Source organism: Equus quagga, chromosome 7 (genome assembly GCF_021613505.1).
Source record: "Equus quagga isolate Etosha38 chromosome 7, UCLA_HA_Equagga_1.0, whole genome shotgun sequence".
Taxonomy (NCBI): domain Eukaryota; kingdom Metazoa; phylum Chordata; class Mammalia; order Perissodactyla; family Equidae; genus Equus; species Equus quagga.
This window is the reverse complement of record NC_060273.1, coordinates 16,836,090-16,862,619: the sequence shown is the minus strand read 5'-3', so window position 1 is coordinate 16,862,619 and position 26,530 is coordinate 16,836,090. Positions and strand designations below refer to the sequence as shown.

General features: G+C 40.8%; 1 protein-coding gene across 4 annotated transcripts in view; it reads left to right on the top strand.

Moving 5' to 3' along the window:
• The window catches only part of ACSM1 (acyl-CoA synthetase medium chain family member 1), a 53,409-nt gene that overhangs the window by 14,221 nt on the left and 12,658 nt on the right, over positions 1-26,530 (top strand). For all 4 annotated transcript variants that reach the window (XM_046665857.1, XM_046665856.1, XM_046665854.1 and 1 more), the window contains 8 exons: positions 3,008-3,218; positions 5,527-5,734; positions 7,577-7,717; positions 9,961-10,120; positions 13,474-13,553; positions 15,874-15,997; positions 18,321-18,401; positions 18,915-19,016. In XM_046665857.1, coding sequence (XP_046521813.1) covers positions 3,008-3,218; positions 5,527-5,734; positions 7,577-7,717; positions 9,961-10,120; positions 13,474-13,553; positions 15,874-15,997; positions 18,321-18,401; positions 18,915-19,016 — 1,107 coding nt within the window. The remainder of the gene's footprint in view (positions 1-3,007; positions 3,219-5,526; positions 5,735-7,576; positions 7,718-9,960; positions 10,121-13,473; positions 13,554-15,873; positions 15,998-18,320; positions 18,402-18,914; positions 19,017-26,530) is intronic.

Here is a 26,530-nt window from a genome sequence, read left to right as displayed (position 1 = left end):
ATGGCTTCTAAAAACATTTGGCCTTAGAAAAAATGAGAACTTGGAAATATTGAATGAATGAGTGAATATTACTAATATAAATTTGGATTATAATGTAAATATGATTTTGCTTTTTAAAATTGATATTATATTGTGAGCAATTTTTATTGCAAGAAAATTTCTGAGAGTTTTTTAAATTGGTTTTATCATATTCTTTCATTTTATAGACACTATATAGTTTGATCCTGTTTTTTAATCAATTCTTCCAATATTTGTCTTTTGATTGGGATATTTAGTCCACTTACATTTAAAGTAGTTATTGATAGGGAAGAACTTACTATTGCCATATTGTTAATTGTTTTCTTGATGTCATAGCTTTTGGTCCCTTATTCCTTCTTTTACTGCCTTCCTTTGTGCTTGCTGGATTTTTTTTTAGTGATGCGTTTTGGTGTTATTCTCATTTCCTTTTGTATATTCTGTATATTGTGTATATTACATATAATATCCTAAAGCTACAACAATCTATTGTAAACTAATAACACCTTAGCTTCATTCACATACAAAAATCTGTTCCTTTTCAGTTCCATCTCACCTCTCCACTTCATGTTATTGATGTCACAAATTACATCTTTATGTATTATGTATCCATTAACATAGATTTATAATTATTTTTTATGCTTTGTCTTTTAAATTTTCTGAAAGAATAAAAAGCAGAGTTATGAATCAAAATTGCAATAATACTGGTTTTTATATTTGTCCATGTATTTACTTTTATCAAAGAGCTTCATATTTTCATCTTTCAGTTACTCTGTACTGTCCTTTCACTTCAACTTGAGGACTCATAGCATTTCTTACAGTGAAAGTCTAGTGGAGATAAGCTCCCTCAACTTGTTTATCTGGGAATGTCCTAATTTCTCCCTCATTTTCAAAAGATAATTTTGCTGGATATAGAATTCTTGGTTAATAGGTTTTTTCCCCCTCAGCACTTTAAAATATATCATCCCACTGCCTTATGGCCTGCAATCCACTGATAATCCTAATAAGCATTTCTTATGCATGATGAATCACTTTTCTCTTGCTGTTTCAAGAGTCTCGCTTTGGCTTCTGTTATTTGATTATAATGTGTCTCTGTGTAGATCTCTTTGGATTTTCCTACTTAGAGTTAATTGAGCCTCTTGTATGTGTATATCCGTGTCTTTACTCAAATTTTGGATGTTTTCAGCCATTATTTCTTCAAATAAGCTCTCAGTCCCTTTTTCTTTCTTTCTTTTTCTTTGAGGACTCCCATAATATGTATATTTGTCTACTTTCTGATGTTCCTTAAGTCCCTTAGGCTCTATTCACTTTTCTTCATTTTTCTCTTTTTGCTCCTCAGACTCAAGAATTTCAAATGACTTGTCTTCTAGTTTCCTGATCTTTTCTTCTGCCTATTTGAGTCTACTGTGGAACCCCTCTAGCAAGGTTTTTGATTCAGCTGTTGTATCTTTCAGCTCCAGAATTTCTATTTGGTTCTTTTTTGTAATTTCTCTCTCTTTGTTCATCATCTCACTTTGTTCATATGTTATTTTCCTGATTTGTGTTAGTTATTTGTTCATGTTTTCCTTTAGGTCTTTCAGCATATTTAAGACAGTCATTTAAAAGTCTTCGTCTAGTAGCTGAAGCCTGGGTTTCTCTAGGGTCAGTTTCTAGAGATTTATTCTGTTCCTTTGAATGGGCCATATTTTCCTGTTTATTTGTAGACCTTGTGATCTTTTGTGGAAAACTCAACATTTGAAAAAAAGCAGCCATCCTGCTCAGTCTTTGCAGATTGGCTCCATGCAGGAGAAGACCATTACGAATTTTCTCAGTGTGAAAACTTAAGGCCTTCTCAGGTCTTTCCTGCCATGTTTCTTTCCTGGGCCCACGCATGTTCTTTTTCCCCCAATTTTCCCATGCACATGGCTGATGTTTATGCCTTAATTTCCATAAAATTCTTATCCTTGCATCTTCTTGGGGCCTTAGATGTTCTGTTGTATTCCTCTGTCTGTAGTTTCTTGCCCCTAAGTGGCTACAGTCTTCACACACCATGGCATCTGTGACTGCTTTCAGATGCTTTCAACCTGATATTCAAACTATGCCACCACTCCCATCTGAGCACCAAGTCAGATGAGACAGAATCCAATCCCTTAAGCAGCCCCCAGACAAGCCAGAATGTTGCAAATAAGTTACACTCTTTTTCCTTCTGTCCCATAAAGGGGATGGGAAATGGGTGGCTTCCTCCTGACCATGCTGCACCACATCAGAGAAGGGGTAGTGCAAGAGAGAAAAACATCACAAAATTTCCTTCCATTTTGAGTATGACTTTTATTGTTTGGGCATTTGTGGGTTGCTGCAGATCCTTGATTATTTTAAGAGCTCCCACGAAACCATTTTGATCTGTTGTTTACTTACTTGATGTTTCTCTGAAGGAACGAGGGCCTGGAGTTGTCTTCTTGCTGATTTCACCCCTAGAAGTAATTTATTTAAAAATAAATTCCCCAAAATCTTCAGGAACTAAATTAGCTTCTTTATTTTATGATGTAGCAATAATAACAATAGTAATATTTATTGAGCACCTACTTGGGCCAGACACTGTTAAATAAATTTAAATACACTGTTAAATAAACTTAAATTCACTTAAATAACTCATTTAAAATTCACTACCTTCTAGGTAGTATTATTGTTGCCATTTCATAGATGAGAAAACTGAGGCATAGAGGGGAACCCACTGTCTATATGGAGCTCAGACTCCTGGGAGAAAGGAGCTTTAAATCTTCAATAGAAGACACGAAGGCTATTCATGGTTTTATGTGACTTGAGAGAAGGTGGCTACACTAGGCCAGAAGAAGTTGGCTGCATCACACCCACTCCTAACTTCTCTTGGCTCTTGAATGCTTTAAAATGGGGTCTCAGTCCTTGAGCTATGCTCACACTGGAATATGACTATGGCAGTGGATAAGCGCCCTTTTCCTTCAAAGCAGGAAGTAACATGGTGTATGATCTTGACCAGGAGGGCAAGAGAGGTCCAAACCCAGCCCTGTGGTGGGTGAATGACCAAGGGGATGAAGTGAAGTGGAGTTTCAGAGAGATGACAGACTTAACCCGACGTGCAGCCAACGTCTTTACGCAAACCGGTGGCCTGCGACAGGGAGACCATCTGGCCTTGATTCTGCCTCGAGTGCCTGAGTGGTGGCTGGTGACTGTGGGCTGCATCCGAACAGGTCAGTGACTCAGAAAGACCACAATAGACCTTAGGGCTGACCTAGAGTCAATTGGTCCTGCAATATTAGGTTTTTTCTCTTACCCTGCCTTCTTTCTTCTTCACAGTCTTTCTCTTTCTCAGATTCCCTCATATATTCTTTTATTCTTTGTCACTCACTCTCTCCCTCATGCTCACTCACTCTCAAAACCAATATCATAATTCTTTCCCATTCATACACATACACAAACATACACACACACATTTTCTCTTGCACCGTCTCAGGTACTATTACTTTTAAAAAATATTAATTAATTGTTATTCATCAAATTTTACCATATTTAAGCCCTCCTTCCCCACTGAATAATTTAAGAATCGGTTGCAGACATTGTGAGACCCATAAATACCAGATAAATACCCATAAACACTGGAATATGCATCTGCTAAGATCCAAAACATTCTCCTCACAGAACCACAACAGAGTTAACATACAAGAAATCTAACACTGATACAATATAGTTACCCAATATACATCCATAGTCAAAATTCCTCAATTGTCCTGATAATGTCCTTTATAGCCTTTTTTTCCCTTTAAATTCAAAATCTAATCAAGGGTCATGCATTGCATTTTGTTGTCATGTCTCTTCAGTCTCTAATCTAGAATGGTTCCTAGGCTTTTCTGGATGAAAATGACATTTTTGAAGTATCTAAACCAGTTGTTTTATAGAACATCCCTCAGAATTTCCAATTCTGACTCTTGCTTTTGATTATATTCAGGTTAAACATTTTTGGCAGGAGTAGTAGATGGGCGATGTTGTGTCTTTCTCAGTGCATCACATCAGGTGGTATATGAGTTGGTTTGTCCTATCACCAGTGATATTGTTTTATCACTCTAGCAAGGTGGCATCCACCTTTGTAAAGGTACCTTTTCCCCTTGTAATTAACACGTAATCTGTGGTGTAATACTTATGAGGCTGTGTGAATATCCCTTTCCCCAACAGCCTTTCACCCTATGGTTTGAGTATCCATTGATGATTCTTCACTAAATTTACTATTATTATGGTGGTTTTTTATGAGGATTTTCTATTTATATCATTCTCTCTAAATTTATTAGTTAGAATTTTTCTGTAGAGATTTCCCTTCTCCTTTTAAATAACTATCTATCTATTTAGCTATATAATTTAGAATCAGTCTGGGATTCATGGATTTTTTTTTTTAATCACTTCAGTTCTTCTGTGCATGTTCATACAACAAGCTGTCATGCTTCTGCTCATATTTCTCTCTCTGACTCATACTCTCTCACAAATAAAATGGCTAATCCATCAAGATCATGTAGAATCAAGAACTAATAGCAACGACAGAGGGAGCATAGAGAAACTGTGTCATCTGTAGATCTAAGAGATGGCCCATGGGAAATCCAAGACATGAGCAGAGCCCCCTGGGATGGGTAGAATTAAAGAAGAGTAGAAGCAAAGGAAGAGAATTCCATGAATGGGTATAGCACATGCAAAGACTTAGAGTCAGGAGCAGCCTAGATAATGAGGAATGGTCATTTTGAAATAGAGAATAGAGTTGTGGGAGAGAAAGGTGAAGAGTGGGCACTGCCTTCAATGTCAGGATGGGGAATGTAGCGTTTTCCTGAGAGAGGCCACAGGTGTTAGTGCAGAGAAGAAATGTGGAGGGGAAAAGTCAGTGTTCTATGGAACTTAAGCAGGTGATAATATGAAAGATGGGTGGTAGGAAGATTCAGAGCAGGGCATCTTGTGGAGAGATTAGAATCTGAGAGAAACACACAGAGGCTTGACCTAAGTGTTGGTGTTGGATGATGGAAAGGAAAGGAGGAAACTTCAAAGGACAATGAGGTTACATTTGGATATAAGGAATGAAGGAAAGAGAAGAGATTCAAGATTACAACAAGGAACCGACAGAGAGGGAAGTGAGAAGAGAAAGGTGGGGGCAGTGATGCAGCTAGTCCTGATGCAGGGACACTGTCCTACTTGCATCTACATTCCCAGATCCCATGTAAAGTTGTGTAAAGTAGGATCCACCTGTCTGCCGGCTGGATCCATCTAGTGTAGAAAAGATTAGTGCAGCATTTTCACATTTTAACATGCATGGAGATCACTTGGGCAGCTTGTTAAAATGCAGATTCTGATTCAGTAGGTTTGAGGTGGGGCATGATGTTCTATGTATCAGGCGGTGCTGATGATGCTGGCCTGCAGACTGTACTTTGCAAGCAAGAGGTTAGGGGATTTCTATGTTGATAAGCCATGCCTGAAGCCCATGGTTGTGAGAGAGAAACTGAAACAAATTTCCTTTCTTATCCCCAGGGATTGTTTTCATGCCAGGGACCACCCTAATGAAGGCCAAGGACATTCTCTACCGACTACAGGTGTCTAAAGCCAAGGGGATCATAACCACAGATACCCTTGCCCCAGAAGTGGACTCTGTGGCTTCTGAGTGTCCTGCTCTGAAAATCAAGTTCCTGGTATCTGACCACAGCCGTGAAGGGTGGCTGGACTTCCGATCACTTATTAAGTGAGTTTCTGGTCTGATAGATGTGCTTTCTGAGGAATGGTGGGGGAAGACCCTCCACTCCCAAGTGCTGGTAGACAGGCAGCCAGTGGTGGGAAGCTCACCAGGTCTGAGACCAAAAAACTTCTCTTCTCGGCTATTCCACTGCCTTGCTGTGTGACCCTGGGCTGGTTCCTTCCTCTCTCTTGGCTGTGGTTGCTTTCTCTGTAATATAAGGAAATTGAACTTCTCTGCTTCTCTCACTAAAGTATAATCACCCTGGGACTGTGCAAAGGAGATGTTTAAAGTCAGAGGGTTATTGTGTTATGTCTTCTTTGTAGGTGAGAAATCTAAAATATTATTTTTACATAATAAATAAATATATGAAGGAGTTGGATGAAAGATTAAAATGAATTTTTAAGGTGATATTGGAGACTGCAAGAAACATTGAGGCTGTTGCTGGCAGGAAGCTTTGGGAGCGAACACTTCCTATCTCCCAGGGGCTGGGTGCCTTTAGGGACATGTTGCAGGAAAAGTTAGGGAAGTATTGAAGGTTAGGAAGATCCCCTTCCACTTCCAAAACTCTGACTCTGTGAGTCTTCAGGCATTTTTCATATCCTGCAGACAAATGACTCTGGGTCTGCTTTCTTGAGGTAACCTCTCATTTTTAAAGCTCTTTACTTCAACCCCAAAAGGCAAGTATTACAGTGAATTCAAAAATTATGCTAGATTCTGAAGTCAGAGAATTAAATGAAATAGTTAAATAAAGAATGCTTTTTAAAAATCCCTTAAATTGCCCAGAGTCAGTAGGGTACCATTTCTCTGCAAGACCAGTAGAGCTATTGTTCCCTCCAGCACTGATATGATTTGTAGTTCTTTGATTGAACAGTATAGGAAACCTACATTTACCATCATAGAAGCCCCAAGAGACTTTCAGTCTAGGAGAAGCTCCCAGGAGTCCAGGCCGACTGAGGGAACTGCAGGTTCTATCTGTCATCTCAGGCTCACACCAGGGCAGGTGCTGGATATGTTTCTTTCACTCTCACTCTCCCTCACTTTCTCTTCCCCACCCCTCATCACCATGGTCATGGAGTTAAATTCATGTAAAGCTGGTTTGTGTAAAAAACAAACAGCAGTGTGATAAAGAGCACAGTCCATGGGATCAGACTGTTTGGGTTTGAACCCTGGCTCTGCCACTCTCTGACTATATGTCTTCAAGCAAGTTACCTACGCTCTCTGAGCCTGCATTTCTTCACCCACAAAATGGGCTTGATAAGAGCAGTACCCACTTCTCAGGGTTGCTCTGAAGATTGGGTTCTTATTTGTAAATCATTTAGAGCATTATCTGAAACATAGTTGGTGGTATTTCAATGTTTGCTCAACTAAAAAATAATCTGATGTATTGTCCCCATCTTTTGTGTGTGTGTGAGGAAGACTGGCCCTGGGCTAACACCTGTTGCCAATCTTCCACCTTTTGCTTGAGGAAGATTTTTGCTAAGCTAACATCTGTACCAGTCTTCCTCTATTTTATGTGGGATGCTGCCACAGTGTGGCTTGATGAGCGGTGCTAGGTCCATGCCCGGGATCCGACCTGTGAACCCTGGGCTACCAAAGCGGACAGACACAAACTTAACCACTACACCACCAGGCCAGCCCCTCCTCATTTTTTGAATGAAGAAATCTCAGTCTTCTTTTCCAAGTCGCTCAAAAACTCCATTTGCTGCCTAACACTGGGAGAACCAGTCTTTCTTCCAGTGTTGCAAACCCCCAGTTTTCAACTCTGAGGCTCATATTGTTTCTTTTACTCCCCTAGAGGATGGAAAAACAGGAAACATGACTTCTCTCCTTTTTTGAATCCCTTTGCAGATCAGCATCCTCAGATCACACCTGTGTTAAGTCAAAGACCATGGACCCAATGGCCTTCTTCTTCACCAGTGGGACCTCGGGCTTGCCCAAGATGGCAAAACACAACCAGGGACTTGCCTTACGATCCTCCTTCCCTTCATGGTAGGAAAGAGGGCACCGACTTAGAGGCTGGGCCACAGACCTGGGGTGGTGTGGGTGTCTGTGTGTGTGTGCTGGGAAAGGGGCTCTAAGTAGAATGGACTCCATCCTGTTTCTCCCTTCTGCTCTCGTTCAGACCACCAAGGGCCTAAGAGGTGAAGGCTGGGAATCCTAAGTGTTTGCTGACAGAGGCCTCTGAATGAAAGGACGCACATTTGGGTCCTGCCTGAGCACGTTCACAGGAGATGTGGAGGAAATGAGGGTGGAGGCAGTAGGAATTCTGCAAACCACACAAATGACAAGCCATTGTGTCCCTGTCAGTGGTTGCAGGGTTTGGTGGGGAAAGACGGAATGTTCTAGCACTGTGACCTGAGGTGACAGGTCCTCTCTTTTCTCCCATTATGGACAAATCAGACTTGGAGTTTCCCAATCATGAGCTCTTAGGGAAAATCATACCTGGAACCAAGCCACACCAAGCCCCTGCCCCTAACCTAGAGCAAGGAATCATACAGGCTGAAGCTGTAGCCCTGGGTTAATCATTTAATCAACTTTAAACCAAACACCTTCTCTGCCCCTCCCCCAACTAGTAATAATTAGACTAGACCAAGTTCTATATATTTTCTAACTTATTAACCAGACCAGGGGCAGAGAAGGCTTCTTGTGGGCAGTGGGTATTTGCACTAATGGTAACAATTGAGTAGAAAAACCCTGGAGGAATAGGGGTGGAAAGAAGGGGAGGGCTTTCTGTGCAGTCTGAAAAATAAGGGCAAAGGCACAAAGATACCAAAAGTAGCATTCGTAGAACTGCAGAGACTTGGGAATAGCTGGTGCTCAGGGTGGCGGGTGAGGGACAGGTGGAAGGATTTGGGAAAGTGAGCAGGGCCCAGATCATTCAGGGGCTTGTGGCCCTTGATGTAGAATTTGGAGTTTATTAAGAAAACAATGAGGTATTGAAAGATTTTTAGCAAGTGAGAGACCTGATCAGATTTGTATTTTGAAAAGATCACTGTGCGTGCAAGATGGAGAATGGATTAGAAAAAGTTAAAATGGAGTTATAAAGACCAGTAAGAGGGTGTTAGAATAATCTAAGATGACGGTGACTTGGACAAGATGCTAGAGACAAGAAGAAAGTTAATACATTTGAGATTTTTAGGAGATAGAATCTTCTGGCTAGATGCGGGAGATAAGAGGCGCAAAGTCCATAGTGACTCCCAGATTTTGGGCTTGGACTATTTCAAGGAGAGTAATGATGTTCACTGAAATACAGGAAACACTGGAGGAGAAAGAATTAGTACAAGGGAGGCAGGAGAGATTAGGATCAGCAGGGGTGGGCAGGTGGAGGGGGGACGGTTCCTGAAAGACACCCCAGAAGAGGTGGTCAGTGGGTAGTTGGGTCTGAAGCTCAGAAGAGAGGTCTTCCTAGTTAGTAATTTCCTGTGGGTGAGCTACAATCCTAAGAGAGATGAGATGAAGGAGAGTGGATGGCTTATCAAAGTCACTTCCTACTAATAGAAAAGCTCCTCAAAGCCATAGTCTGCTAAGTTGTGTTTTCTCAAGGAGTTATCCCTTCAGAGGTCCCTCGGAAACAGTAAGAGTAGGTAGAGAAATGAGAGACCTTCTCTACTCCACCTTTCAATTATTGCCTTTTGGCTAATTGTTTCCAGTCCTTTGCCAAGATGGAGTATTAATTAGGTCTGTCTACGTCTCTCTCTCTCTTTCTCTGTTTCTCTGTTGCAAATGACAGAAAGCCCAATCTACATCACTAAGCCAAAGAGTGAATAAGGGAGTTTATTGGATCATGAAGCAGGGCCCTCCAGAGTTCGGCTTCAGACATAGCAAGATAGTCTCTGGATTAGGTTTTTGTCTCTCCATCTATCAGCTCTGTTTCTGCTATGTTTTGATATTGTTCTCAGAAAGGCTCATCCCTTATTTTTCCATACTGGCTGCCAGCATCACCCAGGACTATATCAGTAACAGATTCCAATCGAGGAAAAGAACAACAGACTTTGTTCCAGCATTTCCAGAAGAAGCCTTAAGAATCGTTATGACTGAACCATCTGAAGTCACATGTGACTAGGAAATATGATTTGGCATATTTTGGGGACCTGGGATAGGAGTGGGTCTGGAGCTCCACGCCAAACACATGAACTGAGAGTGAAATGGGTGGGTTTCTCCCCGAAAACCAGAATCCCTTGGTCACATCCTCCCATGATCACATAGCTGAGGCCACTGTATTTTGGAGTTAGCAGGAAATTGCTGCAGCTGAAGACGTCTGATGTCTTCTGGTGCCTGTCAGACCCAGGCTGGATTCTGGCTGTCTTGGCGTCCATGTTTGAAGCATGGACAGCAGGGTCTACGGTCTTTATCCATCATTTGCCCCGGTTTGACCCCAACGTCATTGTCCAGGTAAGAAGACTAAACTCCCAGAAGAAACTCATGTTTCAAGCTCAAAAGCTAGTCCTTGCTAAGAAATATTTTATTTTGCAAAGAAGCCAATGGCATAATATAACCCTGATTCTGGGTTTCTCAGAGTATGTAGCACTGAATCAATTGTTGTAACAGAATCACATCAAGACGTAACCTTGAAGAAAATACACATTTCCAAGCCCTTCCCCAGACCTGTGGATCAAATTTTGTGGACTTGGGACCCAGAATATACATTTTGAGAATTTAAAGCAACCAGAACAAGCTCAGGTCTCCTGGATCCTGGCTTTGCCAGGGCCAGGCAGCTGGGGTGTGGGTGTGTGTGTGTGTGTGCTTACTCTATTTAATGAAGTGTTTAAAAACAGAGCCCTTGGAATGTGACAGATCTAGCTTCTTATCCCACGTTTGACATTTATTAGTGGTTTACTTGCCGCTCTCAGCCTCAGTTTTCTTATCTGTAAAATGGGAGTTTTGGTTAATAGTTACTACCTCATAAAATTGTTGGGAATACTAATGAGATGATACAGGCGAAGTATATAAAGTGCTTAGCCCTGAGGCTGGCACAGAAAAACACTCAATAAGTGGTAGCAGTTGCTGTTATTGCTAGGTAAACATCACGATGATAATTGAGGTCACCTGCATGAACTCCTTCAATGTACTTCCCTTCACCTAAAAATTCTCTTTGCCTCTCCACTCGCACCCTTGCTCAGAAGCAGATTTGCCCCTCCACTTCTCAAAGTCTACCTCTCTCCCCACAACCACTGGGGATTCTGCTCTTTTCCCTGCCCTTCTGTTAGGGACCCCTCCCTATTAATCTTTAATCTAGTAAATCTTTTCTCCTGTATTTTTAATCTCTCACCTTTTGTTAACTCTACTCCCTCAGTCCATAAACATATTCAAAGTTTCCCATCCTAAAAATACTTTCCCTTCACCCTGGTACACATTGGATCAACCTAAGGACTTCTCCATAGAACATTCTCCACTTGCTGCAGCTGCTTGCTCTTCACCCAGCTTGCTCCAGAACATTGCAGTCCTTCAAGGGTCTGCCCTCACCATTCCTCTCACTTCTCCTCTTCCTTCACGTCCATTTCTCCAGCAAGCACATCAGTTCAGGTAGCTCTCAAAATGGCACCTTGGGTCTGGTCTTCTCTCTCCATGCGAATTCTCCCATGTTTATCTGCTGGTTGGTCAAGTCCATCTGATCATTCCTGCAGCACCTCAAACCGCACTTCCCACTTCTCATTCCCTGCCCCCATATCAGTATCTGCCTCTCCATCATCATTACTTCCCACATTCTGCCAGTCCCTGAGGCTTAAAGCTGCACAGAAAACACTGAGTCCACCTCCACACACCCCACCCTATCAGGTCTAATCCTCCCTCCACTACACAGAGTGCCCCCAAAGTGCTAGCGTGTTTTAAGCTTAAATTATTTCAAAGTATTAATCCTACTAATTTACTAAAAGAAAAACAAACTCAGCATTTGAAAGTTTAGTTATTTTGATTTATTTTCCACTCATTACTTTTGTGAATTTTTAATAACAAAATTTTAATTTAGTTTAATTTTACTCAGTCCCTCTTATGAAAGATGGGCAATATTAACTAAAATAAAAAATGTTAAATTAAAAATTTACTATTTAAACTCACAAAACAAAACTTCCCCTCCATTTCCTCTCTGCCCACCCCCTCAACTTGCACTTTCTTGCCACATCTGTTGCAAGAGCCCCCTGTTGCCTGCTGCACACTCCTACCAAAAGCTGCAAAGCAGCAAGATGAGTCATAAATTACAACTTAGACAATAACGACCAGAGCCAACGTTTGGTGAGGACTTAGTAAGCACCAGGCTCTGGGCAAGACCCATGACACATACTATCTCTAATTCTTATGTACTAAACAACGCTCCCTTGGGTGCAAGTACCAGAAACTCACTTCAAAGTAGCTTAATGGAAAAAGGGATTATACGGAGAGAGGACATTGAGACATGCCAGGATGCTGGAAGAGAAGAGGAGAGGCTGAGCCTGACAAGGGTCTGGAATAGGAACCAGAAAGACACCAGGAATAGAGGCAGCTTCTGCGTCTCCTCTGCTTTTCTCTGTATATCTGCTCCCTTCTTTCTCTCTGCAGACCTAGTTTTGCTTCTTGACATGCAGGGAGCCAAACATGGTGGCCGCAGCCTTCCTGGGTTGATATTCTCTCTGTCCAGATGACCAGGCCAGACCACTAGAAGCCGAGTGGCCCAGTTTAAGTCAATTGTCTGTCACCAGGATACTGATCCAATGCTCCGTGCCTAGGTTGGAGTTAGAGACTCCAGTTACAGTGGCTGGAGTGGACTAGAGCGAGAGTATGGAGAGGTGCTCTTTGCATGAGGAACAGTGAGACTGGGGGTGAGGAGAGAAGTAAAATTTTTTGAAAAGAGAATGTGAATGTGAGATATTGCAGAGATAGAATCCAGAGATTAAAAGCTGATTAGACTCATAAAGAGAGGGACAGAGGGTGGAGGCAGAGCTCTCCTAAGCGCCCATCATACCTCATCATGGTTCTACATGGAAGACACGGATACTCCCACTTTACAGATGAGGAAACAGCATTGCAGAGAAATGAAGTAACAGGATTTGAATTCATGCCAGGCAGACCCCCAAAGCCACATTCTTTTCCCTTCAGTGTTCCTGGCTCTCCCAGCAGATCTGCACCCTGATCTGAAATTCTGAAGGACTCCCACCTCCAGCTAAACAATGTTGAAAGCCAGACATTTTAGACCCTAAGTAATCTGGCTCCAACTAACCCCAGTCTTCTTAAATTTACTTCTTATTTCTCACCTATGTGTCTAAATAAATCATATTATTTAACTTTACTTCAATGTTTCTTCAGCTTCTGAAACTATTCCTTCTATCTTCAAGAATCTCCCCCATTCTTTGCCTGTAGACACTGTAGCCGTTTGTTAAATGCCCCAACGAAATGCCACCTGTTCCAGTGATGCTTCTGGACCACCTCTTCAGAAGGAATATTTCCCTCTCCTACGTTCTCCCAGGACTTTCTCCAAATTTCTCTTATGACATCTCCCAACTTCTGCCTTATCATTTGAGTCCTGTTTTATCTGCTCTATTATTATTACCTACTCTCCATAGGAGTTGGGACTTTATCTTACTCTCCTGGTGTCCCCAAGAGTACCTGACAAATGCCACGTACAAAATTCATGCTCAATATATGTATATTGAAAGAATTAACAAATGAATAAATGAGTTTCCCTAGAGGAGGGATCAGAATTAAAATGCTAATAATTGGATGATATTTTTAATCTTAACTACAATAGTAAAATTCCTTCTCTCTTCACTTTTTAGACACTCTCCAAATACCCCATCACCCAATGCCTTGCTGCACCATCCGTATTTCGAATGATTCTGCAGCAGGATTTCACCAGGTATGGCAGAAGTGGCTGTAGCTGGTAATGACCATCTTTGGGTAGGATTTTAAGGAATCCAGTGCACCGTGGTCTGACTGTTTTTGATTCTGATTCTTTGAGGGTAGTGTGTACGTGTGTGTGTGTGTGCGTGTGCTCATATGTGGTAAGTGTTGGTGATAATTATCAGGATTATCATTTTAATTAGTTCATTAAGTTGAGACTCAGAAATCTGAGTGAAACACTCAGTGAGGCTTGCATCATTGTGGGTGTATTCTCTTTTAAACATTTTTATTGTGAAATAAACATATAGAAAAATACATGACGTAAATTTACAGATTAATTATTTAAAATAAAACACCTATGTAACCAATCACACAAGTCACAAAAATAGAACATTGCCAGCATCCCAGAGACCTCCTCACGCCTCTCCATCTCCCCTAAAGAAATCCAATATCTTGGTTTTTAATGGGTTTGTTTCCCTACCTTCCCTCATAGTTAACCTCCTAAGGAACTATCCCTAAACAAATTATTCTATTTTACTTACCTTTGAACTTTATTTAATCTTATTATTCTATAATATCTGGCTTCTTTTTTCAACATTCGGTTTCTGAGATGTGTCCCTGTTGCTGCATATTGCTGTAATTAATTCTCATTGCTGTATCATATTCCACTTTATGAACATACCACCTTTTTTTAAATCATTTCTACCATTAATGGACAATTGTGCAGTTTACAGTTTGGACTTTTGGTGATTGATGCTGTACTGAATTCTTGCACATGCACGCTGGGACATCTAAGCACACATTTCTGTAGAGTTTTTCTGGGAGAGGAATTGCTAGGTCACACTGGCACTGCACCCTAGCACCCTATTTTCCAAAGTATTCAACCAATTTATGCTCTCACTAGCAGGTAGGAGAATTACCATTGTTTCACATCGTTGGCAATATTTGCCATTGTCAGAGTTTTTAATTTTTGCCAATCTGATGGGTGTATAGTATTATCTTACTCTGGTTTTATTTTTGCATTTCCCTGTGTTTGTGGATTAATTTTTAGCTAAACTGTAATCTGCTCTTTGAAACTTATGGGAATTTATGTATCTTATAGAGACTGTGAAATTGAAATGGCTACTTCCAAAATCAGAGCTAGCGTGTTTTAGACATGAGTTAAAATACCAAGGAGTTCAATGATTACCCTTACGAAGCTAACTCTGAAACACAACTTGATTTATTTATGAAGCCTCAAACTGGCTGGATTCTGTTTCCATCTGTATTTCAAAGCTCATCTTACAGCCACTTTTTGCAACATTCCTCAGATGGTGACCTTTGTCCAAACTCAGTAAAAATCCACCCAGGGCATAACTAATGACTCCATCAGAGACTCTGCCACTTTATCTGCTTTGGATAAAGCTCCAGAAGAATAAGAAAGACACCCTCAATGAGACCAGCCCTCCTGTCGGTCACCCTTGACCTGTATGTACCAGGAAAGAGTGACAAGTGTGGAAAGGTGAACCAGACATCTGCCACCTCCCTCATCCCCAAGAGCTGGCCCAGCTCAGCCCCATGCCAGCACTACTCGGACCTCAATTACTTGTCTCCATTTCCTTTAGGGAATTCATCATTATTTTGTGATTGTTTTTATAATGTTTCTGGAAAATTTCATGGGGAAAATGCAGGAGAGGATTTACATCACACAAGGTACCTAGCAAAGGGCTAGAATGTTCACAGCAGATCCTTCTGTTCTCTCCAAAATTCCTTCCCTTAGGGCTCTTACCAATGTCCCTCCTCCTCCTCTCTTTACCTCCACTCAGCCCAACCTTCCTTGATGTCCTGAGCAATTCATTTCCAACCCCTAACTTGCATTCTCCACTCAGGAATACAAAAGCCCTTCAGTTCACATAACCCCACTCTCCATGGAAGGCAGTACCATTCTATTACCATCCTAGCATGTCCTTGGGGCCCTATTCCTCACCCCTTTATGGTTTATAAAAATATCCCTCTTAGCCACATAGAACATTTCTCTAAGACAAGGTCTGATAAACATGTTTTTCACCCTCTTATTACATCAATATCCAAATTTAATCTGAAACTCCCTGATTTAACCCATTAGCCTCACCAACACCATCTAGCCCCTGCCAGAAGAGTTAACAGGAAGTGAGTGACTTCCACTCACTCGATGGCCTTGACCATCAGTAAACTGCCCAGAAGGCAAGTAAGAAAGTGACGAAGCAGAAGCGTGAATGATCCAGATGACAACGCTGTGAGCTCTTAACACCCTGGGCCTGGGGCAGAGGGTCCAAGGCCTGACCTGAGGCTCTGTTGACACCTTGCCTTCTCCTAAGTCTCAGGTTCCCCACCCTGGAGCACACCTGTGCTGGCGGGGAGGCCCTGCTGCCTGAAGAGCAAGAGCAGTGGAGAAGACAGACAGGAGTTCTGCTCTACCAGGTGTATGGACAGTCAGAAACGGTAAGTGGATGGTCCCTTCCGGGCCAGGCAGGATGCGCTCAGCCACGGAGCCCATCAGATGGGCTGAATCATACCACCAGTGTGTGCAGAGGCCCCACAGCATTGATGGAAGCCTGTGGGAGACTCCAGGGGTCTAGGCTAATTTGCCCCAAATTGATCTGTGGAGAGACAATTCACAGCTCCTCGATTTGTCAGGAGACCAATGTGCTGAAAACTATTGGACAAAAACTTAAAAAGGGATCTAAGGACTTGGTGTCACAGACCCTGTGATTATTAGCTCAGAGGAGCCCAGGAGGAGTGAGAGGATAGAAGAGTCTCTCTAGCAACTTGGAAGCCACCACCCACAAGTCTTGTGTACTTCACCATCCTGTCCTAAGGCATAAACCACAGGGGCAGGCAGAGCTGGCTCCAGAAGTTCATTTCTGGGTGCTTATGAGGACAGCACACAGGTTTGATTGTAGGACACTAGCAGGAGTGGAGGAGGTAGCAGGAACTTTCTGTGTGTGCACATGTGCATGCGTGCACACACACGCACACAGACACACACAGAGTGTGATCCCAAAGGGCATCACTGAGAGCCAGGTGGGTGGGGCATCCAGAGAATCATGCGTGTCTTGAACCTCAAGAACTTTATCAGTGACAGTGTGGGTGGGTATCTCTCTTCCAACACATTCCCCATCCATTTCTGAAGCTGGACAGAGCCACTTTCCCCACCTGCCCATCATCCCTTTGGCTGACAGAGGGATGACTGCCATCTCAGGACCTGTAGCAAAATGATGTTTTAGTTTCAATTCACATACCTGTCTGTAATTTTTCTGCAAAAAAATTTTAAGTAAGCAGTTAATTGGTCTGCTTCCAGGCCTGAGATATATTAAGACTCTGGGCCTGTCCTTGTATGGCTCACAGTTTATAGTTGGACAAGGAGGAGAGTGGGGCGAGAATTACACTCACCTATGAATTATACTATGTTCATGGCCCCAGTCCCTTTGCATTAACTATTTGCAACAATAGAATACTCCTTTATACCCAGATGGTGCTTTATTTCTCAAAGCACTTTCACACCTACTCACTCATCTGTGCAACGTTTTCCTGTCTGTTAAGCAGTGACACAGCAGAGGGGCAAGAGCTTCCTCTCCCAGGAGCTTAGACCCCAGTTCAAGTCTCAGCCTTGTCAATTACAGGCTTCAAGACTGTAGCGTATCATTGAACCTTCCAGAGTCTTAGCGTCCCTATCTCCAAAATGGAAACCACAGTGCCAATCTTGCTGGGTTGTGATCAAGTAACTGACAGGAAGTATATAAAGCTCTGGCCATAGTGTCCAACCCCTAGTATATGCTCACATTGCAGCTACTGTTGCCTTTGCTGTTTTCAGGTAGGTGCTGTGCTAGATGCTGGGAGTGCAGAGATGGATGGGGCAATCTCTATTCTTAGAATGCTCGCTATCCACAGAGGGAACAGACAAGCAAGAATAAATATAGTGTCCTGGTTGGCTACAATAGAAGTATGGGGGGAAATACTACAGAAGGAGAATCTCCCAATGACTTTTCTGGGGCCTGAGTAATAGCTAGTAGTAGTCATTTACTGAACTAACTTGGTGTGCACCCGGCACTGTGTGAAGGATTTCCCATGCACTCACAAGTACTCTGAGAGGTCAGTGTTATAATTACCCCACTTAGACAGAGGGGGAGATCAAGGGAGTTTGATTGGCACATAGGTGGTGAGTGTTGGAGTCAAGATTCAAACCACGGTCTGACTGTAAATCAGTTAGCTTTAGAAAGAATGATATTTCAAAGAACCGTAAAGGAGGAATAACGTTCATCGGGAGGATAAATGGGCATGGGGCTATGGGGGCAGAGGGGACACCATGACAATCTGAATAATCTCAACGCAGCTCTGAGGAGTAGTTGAGGCAACATTCTATCACTGTTCAACAGTCCCAAGGAAATGTTTGTTAAGTGGACTTGTGGCCTTCCCCTGGCAAATGGACACGTGCCTGGCAAAGAGAAGGCACTCCAGACCCCACATTCCATGCCCACAACCCCTGGTTCAGCCCTTTGCTTCTCTCTTGGCCTCGCCTACTGGACTCTGTAGCCCCAGCACCTAGCACAGGCCCAACCCATGATGGGCACAGTGAATGTCTGCTGAATAGAGTTGGGTCAGTGCCTTGAGTCTAGAATCCAGATCTTCTAGTTTCCCCACAGGGGCTCTTTGTGCAGCATCAGATGATATCTGTGAGCAAAGATGATGCTGCGTGTGATTCTTGCTACCTTGTGATCAGCCTGGACTCTTTGGCCAACCCCAGTTCTCTTTCCTTTGTGAACAGGGAATAACTTGTGGCATTCTCCGGGGAATGAAGATCAAGCCGGGTTCCATGGGGAAGGCCATCCCACCCTTTGACGTCCAGGTCTGATCCTAAAGGCATTGTTGGCAGGGAGCAGTTAGGGCTCAGCTTGGACCGTTATGTGACACCAGTGGTGCCCACCAGTTGTCCTTCCTCCTCTCCTCCTGTTTTTTCCTCCAGTTTCCTGTGGGTGTCTCATTTGAGAACTGTGGTATTCTGGGCATGAATGCAGCTCACCATGACAGCTAGAGCCCCACACAGTGGGTGGGAAAAAAGTACCTGGAGGTAGCACGGGCAGCTCTCTCCACCAGCTGGTGCTTTAGTTTTTCCTTACTCACGTTTTCTAACTGGAAGGCACTTTTGCTATGTCTATATATCCATGAGACAAACAGACCCATGACTTGAGTTTCACCATTTGCTGATTTCAAAACTTTTGACAGTTTTATTCTATTTTCTGACAGGGCTTCTCCCACAGTTATCCCCACTGGTGTCAAGTGAATAAGCCAGGAATGTTGGGGTGGGGCAGGAGTGTTGGGGGAGCCCTGCAGCTTGGTATTCACAGGCCTATTGCTCTAGATCATTGACGACAAAGGTGACGTCCTACCGCCCAACACCGAAGGAAACATTGGCATCAGGATCAAGCCCACCAAGCCCATAGGCCTCTTCATGTGCTACCAGGTAAGGGCACCCCATCTGCCCTCAGCCAGGCCAAGAGAATCCCTGCAGGGAGCTGTGCAGGTGATAAGGGAGTGGACTCAACTCTGCATCCTGAGACTTTACCTCTTTATTCGCTCTAACTCAGTGAAGACTGTTCTAGTTAATCTCCAAGTTCATAGTCTGTTCCCACATTCCTTCTCTCCTAACCCATCTGGCACTTATGGGCTGACTGATGGGGTGGAAAGAAAACCAGCTTCAGAACCACCAGACTTGGGGTCCAGTGATCTCCTGTGGTTAAGAATGCAGGCTTTGACTGGGTTCAAATCCTATCATCCCACTTACCAACAGGGTGTGAACAAATCTGTTAACCTCACTGAGCCTCCATGAGGTGCCATTGTCTCCACTTTACAGAGAAAGAAACTGCAGATTGGAAGTGGTGTCTTCCCCATGTCAAGTAAATGGCAGGTCTAAGATTCAAACCAATGAATTAGGGGTTTTGGCTCCAAACTCTACATGAGAAATCCAGGCAGTATAGGAAACTGCTATAGGCTATAAGGTATCCTGCTGAAACTCTTAATCATACAAACCCTAGCCCTCCCAGGTCAGTACTGACCAGTAAGAGGAAATTCTTAGCTCCCAAGATTGGCCATGGAAGGGTGGACAGACCCTGTAATTGATCTCAGACTCCATCTCCTTTCTCCAAAGTCACAGCCACTGGAGGTTCTCTTGGTGCCACTGTTGTCCTCACACAATGGCCTTGATGGGGCCTCTTGTGGTACTATTCTTCAAAAGCAAACATGAAGGCCTTAGCCTTAATTCTCAGCAGCACAACTTTGTTTGTATAAAAGAGAAAATAAGCACAGAGTTACATGTGGATAGATAGTGGTTCCCAACCATACCTGCAATGTTAGAATCATCTGAGGAGATTTTTAAAAAATATGTTAGTTCTTAGATCCAACCACAGTGATTCTGGTTAAATTGAACTGGAGTGATAGAGCAATGACTTTTTTCTATTGGACATGATATATTTTATTTTGCAAAGATGTCCTCACATATGCCCACACCTATGTCTCCCATTTCACAATGCTCTCAGGACAATGAGATGATGATACTGTTCCATTGAGATTTGTTTGCTTTCCTCTTTCCTTTTTATTGACATAAAATATATATAACATAAAACTTACTGTTTTCACCGTTTGAGCATACAATTCGGCGGCACTGAGTCAATTCACAATATTGTGCAACCATCACCACTATGCATCTGCAGAAAATTTCCAGCATCTCAAACAGAAACTCAGATCTGATTAAACAAGAACTTCCCTCTCCTTCTCTCCCCAGCACCTGGAAACCTCTAATCTACTTTTTGTCTTTATGAATTTGCCTGTTTTAGGTACCTCATATAAGGGGAATCATACAACATTTGCCCTTTTGTGTGTCTGGCTTATTTCATTTAGCCCAATGTTTTCAAGGTTCGTCCACATTGTAACATGTAACAAAATGTCATTCTTTTTAAAGACTGAATAGTTTTCCATTGTATGTATGTAGCACATTTGGTATATTCAGTAGTTTCTTGATGGCCATTTGGTTATTTCTGCTGTTTGGGATCTTATGGTAATTCTATGTTTAACTTTTTGAGGAACTGTTTCCCAAAGTGGCTGCACCATTTTACATTCCCATCAGCAATGGACGAGGGTTTCAACTTCTCCATATCCTCGCCAAGATTGTTATTTTCTGATTTTTTGATAATAGCCATCTTAACTGGTGTGAAGTGCTATTTCAGTGTGGCTTTAATTTGCTTTTCCCTAATGACTACTGATGTTGAGCATCTTTTCATGTTCATATTGGCCATTTGTAGATATTCTCTGGAGAATTGTCTATTCAAGTCTTTTGCTCATTTTTAAATTGGATTTTTGTTGTTGTTGTTGAGTTATAGGAGCTCTTCAATGTCATGCACCACATAATGACGTTTTTGTCAATGATGGACCTCATATACGACAGTGGTCACATGAGATTAGTACCATATAGCCTAGATGTGTAGTGGGTTATACCATCTAGGTTTGTGTAAGTACAGTAGGGGAGGAAGAAATTTTCCTCTACCTTTCTAGGTTCTTCTGGCTAGTCTAAGAATTAAATTGACATGAGACAGATTAACAGGAAAAAAAAAACAAACAAAACTTTAATAACACATTTAGATGGAAGAAACCCAGGAAAACCGAGTAACTCACCAAAATAGCTGAAGCCTTCACCTTAAATACCATCCTCAGCTACAGACAAAAGAAGATGTTGCAGGTGGGGAAAGTCAGGGTCTGCAAAGGGAAAGAAGGCAATTCACAGGTAGATGAAAAGGAGCAAATGTTTGGAAAACAAGTGTTTGACCACACAGAAACAGAATAACACAGAGGGGAGCCCAACGAACAGGCTTGTCTAGATTCTTCTCTGTCTACCACCTAGTTCATATTATGTTAAGGTGATAGTTTGCTTGTTGAGACAGGTTTTTTAACCTGAATTCTTTTATGCAGTTAAAGAGAAGGTAACAAGAAACACTTTCTGAGTCTTTTATTTCTTAAAAATAATCAGCCTAAAATAATCCTCATGTTAAAGAGATACATTTTGGGGTGGCAAATTTTGTTCCCCTTCAGTACACTCTGTGATGTTCACACAATGACGAAGTCACCTAATGACACATTTCTCAGAACATATCCCTGTTGCCAGTGGACATATAACTGTATGTAATCTTGCCACCTCTGGCCTTCAAAGTTTCTGATGAGAATCAGCTGATAATCTTATTGAGAATTCCTTGTGTGTGATGACTCACTCCTCTCTTGCTGCCTTCAAGATTCTCTCTTTCTCTGGTTTCCAAGAGTTTGATTATAATGTGTCTTGGTGTAGGTCTCTCGGATTTATCATACTTGGATTTTTTTGAGTTTCTTGAATTTGTAGGTTCAAGAGTTTCATCACATTTAGGAAGTTTTTGGTCATTATTTTTTCAAATAATATTTCTGCCTCTTTCTCTCTCTCTTTTTCCTTCTCTCATAATGCATATGTTGGTCTGCTTGATAGTGTCACAGAAGTCCATTAGACTCCATTCATTTTTCTTCTTTTTGCTCCTCAGACTCAATAATTTCAATTGTTCTATCTTATATTCTCTGATTCTTTCTTACACCAGTTCAAATATGTTGTTGAAACCCACTTGTGAATTTCTAATTTCAGTTATTGTACTCTTCAGCTCCAGAATTTTTATTTGGTTCCTTTTTATAGTTTCTTTCTCTTTGTTAATATTTTCATTTTGTCCACATGTCATTTTCCTGACTTCCTTTAGTTTTGTCCATTTTTTTCCTGAGCCATTTGACATTATTTAAAACATTTGATTAAATTATTTGCCTAGTAGGTCTGATGTGTGAGCTTTCTCAGGGATGGTTTCTATCAATCAGTTTCATTCCTTTGAATGAGCCATGTTTTGCCTTGTGATTTTTTAGTTGAAAACTGGGCCTTTCACTATTATAATGTGGTAATTCTGGAAATCCGATTCTCCCACTTCTCGAGGGGAAGAAGTTGCTCAGTTTTTTGTTTTTAACTCTTGAAGGCTATGGTAGTTCTTTGTGTTGAGATTTTTCCAAATTCTTTTTTGCAAAGACTGTTGTTTGTCATGTGTGATCACTGAAGTTTCTGTTCTTTTAGCTTATATTCAGTTACTGGTTTTTTGTTTTGTTTTCAGTTTGTTAGAAAAATCTGTATTACAAGTCTTAGTCACCTCACTATATGTGTTACAAGAACCAGTATTATGTCCATTTATTGAAAAAAGTGTCCTGAACTCAGTTTGCAAGTACCTTTGTTAGAAACATCTTTATTACATCTTGTTAAACCCTTCCCTGCATGCAGTACAGAATGGGTAGCACTACATTCACTGAAAGAGCACTTTCCTGAATGCAGTTTTCATATAGCTTGTTAGAAACTTTGCTATTACAAGTCTTGGTAAACACTTCACTACATATATTACAAGACAGATATTTCCAGCATTCAAAAAAAGAACACTTCTCAAAGAAGCTTGCAGGTAGCTTCTTTGTTCTTCATATCTATTTACTTTATTTCTTTTTTATTGAGTAACATTGGTTTATAACACTATATAAATTTCAGGTGTACATCATTATATTTTGGTTTCTGTGTGGACTACATCATGTTCACTACCCAAAGACTAATTGCCATCCATCATCATACGCATGTGCCCTACCACCTCTTTTGCCCCCCTTCCTCTCCCCTCCCCTCTGGTAACCACCAATTTAATCTCCATGTCTATGTGTTTGTTGTTGTTTTTATCTTCTACTTACGAGTGAAACCGTGCAGTATTTGACTTTCTCCATCTGACTTATTTTGCTTAGTATGATACCCTCAAGGTCCATGCATATTGCTGCAAATGGTAAGATTTCATCTTTTTTATAGCAGAGTAGTATTCCACGGTGTATATATACCACATCTTCTTTATCCATTCATCTCTTCATGAGCACTTAGGTTGTTTCCAAGTCTTAGCTATTGTGAATAATGCTGCAATGAACATAGGGTTGCATCTATCTTTACACTTTTGTGGTTTTGTGTTTTTTGGATAAATACCCAGAAGTGGAATATCTGGATCATATAGCAGTTCTATTCTTAATTTTTTGAGGAATCTCCACACTCCTTTCCATAGTAGCTGCACAAGTTTACATTCCTACCACAGTGTATGAGAGTTCCCTTTTCCCTACATCTTCTCCAACACTATTTATTTCTTGTCTTGTTAATTATAGCCATTCTAATGGGCATGAGGTGGTATCTCATTGTGGTTTTGATTTGCATTTCCCTAATAATTACTGATGTTGAACATCTTTTCATGTGCCTATTGGCCATCTGTATATCTTCTTTGGAAAAATGTCTGTTCATATCATTTGCCCATTTTCTAATTGGGTTGTTTGTTTCTTTGTTGTTGAGATGTATGAGTTCTTTATATATTTTGGATATTAACCCCTTATCAGACGTATGGTTTGCAAATATCTTCTCCCAATTGTTAGGTTGTCTTTTCATTTTGTTGATGGTTTCCTTTGCTGTGCAGAAACCTTTTAGTCTGATGTAGTCCCATTTGTTTATTTTTTCTTTTGTTTCCCTTGTCTGGTAAGACACAGTATTTGAAAAGATGCTGCTAAGACTGATGTCAAAGAGCATACTGCCTATGTTTTCTTCTAGAAGTTTTATGGTTTCAGGTCTTACATTCAAGTCTTTAATCCACTTTGAGTTAGTTTTTGCATATGGTGTAAGAGAATGGTCTACTTTCCTTCTTTTGCTTGTGGCTGTCCAGTTTTCCCAACACTGTTTATTGAAGAGAGTTTTCTTTCTCTACTGTATGTTCCTGGCTCCCTCGTCGAAAATGACCTGTCCATAGATGTGTGGGTTTATTTCCAGGATCTTGATTCTGTTCCACTGATCTGCGTGTATCTTTTTGTGCCAGTACCATGCAGTTTCGAACACCATAGGTTTGTAGTATATTTTGAAATCAGGGAGTGTGATACTTCCAGCTTTGTTCTTTTTTCTCCGGATTTCTTTGGCTATATGGGGTCTTTTATTGTTCCATATAAATTTTAGGATTTTTTGTTCTATTTCTATGAAAAATGTCACTGGAACTTTGATAGGGATTGCATTGAGTCTGTTGATTGCTTTAGTAAGTACGCACATTTTAACTGTTTGATTCTTCCAAGCCAAGAACATGGAATATCTTTCCATATCTTAGTGTCTTCTTTGATTTCTCTCAACAATATTTTCTAGTTTTCAGTGTATAGTTCTTTCACCTCTTTAGTTAAATTTATTCCAAGATATTTTATTCTTTTTGTTGTGATTGTAAATGGGATTGTATTCTTAATTTCTCTTTCTGCTATTTCATTGTTAATGTGTAGAAATGCAACTGATTTTTCTATGTTGATTCTGTACTCTGCAACTTTACTGAATTCATTTATTATTTCTAATAGTTTTTTTGTGTATTTTTTTAGAGTTTTCTCTATATAAAATCATTTCATCTGCAAATAGTGACAGTTTTACTTCTTCTTTTCCAATTGGGATCCCTTTTATTTCTTTTTCTTGCCTGATTGCTCTGGCTAGGACTTCCAATACTCAATACTATGTTAAGTAAGAATGGTGAAAGTGGGCATCCTTGTCTGCTTCATGTCTTTAAGGGATAGCTTTCAGTTTTTCACCATTGAGTATATTAGCTGTGAGTTTGTCATATGTGGCCTTTCTTATGTTAAGGTAGTTTCCTTCTACACCTGTTTTATTCAGAGTTTTTATCATAAATGGATGCCTTATCTTGTTGAATTCTTTCTCTGTATCTGTTGAGATGATTGTGTGATTTTTATTCTTCATTTTGTTAATGTGGTGTATCATATTGATTGATTTGTGGATGTTGAATGATCCCTGCATCCCTGGAATAAATCCCACTTGATCATGCTGTATGATCTTTTTAATGTATTTTTGTATTCAATTGGCTTGTATTTTGTTGAGGATTTTTGCATTGATGTTCATCAGTAATATTGGCCTGTAATTTTCTTTTTTGTGTGTTGTCCTTGCCTGGTTTTGGTATCAGGGTAATGTTGGCCTCGTAGAATGAGTTAGGAAGCTTCCCTTCCTCTTCAATTTTTTGGAAGAGTTTGAGAAGTAGAGGTATTAAGTCTTCTTTGAATATTTGGTAGAACTTGCCAGGGAAGCCGTCTGGTCCTGCACTTTTGTTTTTTGGGAGGTTTTTGATTACTGTTTTGATCTCCTTACTGGTGATTGGTCTATTCAAATTCTCTATTTCTTCTTGATTCACTTTTGGAAGGTTGTATTTTTCTAAGAATTTGTCCATGTTTTCTAGATTGTCCAATTTGTTGGCATATAGCTTTTTGTGGTATTCTCTTATAATCTTTCGTATTTCTGAAATGTCCATTGTAATTTCTCCTCTTTCGTTTCTGATTTTATTTGAGTGTTCTCTTTTTTTCTTGGTGAGTCTAGCTAAAGGTTCGTCAATTTTGCTTATCTTTTCAAAGAACCAGCTTTTAGTTTCATTGATTTTTTTTTCTATTTTTTGGGGTCTCTATTTCATTTATTTCCCTTCTGATTTTTATTATTTCCTTCCTTCTGCTGATTTTGGGCTCTGTTTGTTCTTCTTTTTCTAGTTCCTGTAGGTGCACTGTTAGATTGTTTATTTGAGATTTTGCTTGTTTTTTGAGGTAGGTCTGTGTTACTGTAAACTTCCCTCTTAGTACTGCTTTTGCTGTATCCAATAAATTTTGGTATGTCATATTTTCATTGTCATGTGTCTCCAGGTATTTTTTGATTTCTTCTTTGGTGTCTTCATTGACCCAATAGTTGTTCAGTAGCATTTTGTTTAATCTCCACATATTTTTGACGTTTCTAGTTTTCTTCTTGTAGTCGATTTCTAGTTTCATATGATTGTGATCAGAAAAGATGCTTGGTAGTATTTCAATCTTCTTGTATTGTCTGTTTATTGAGACGTGTTTTGTGGCCTAATATGTGATCTA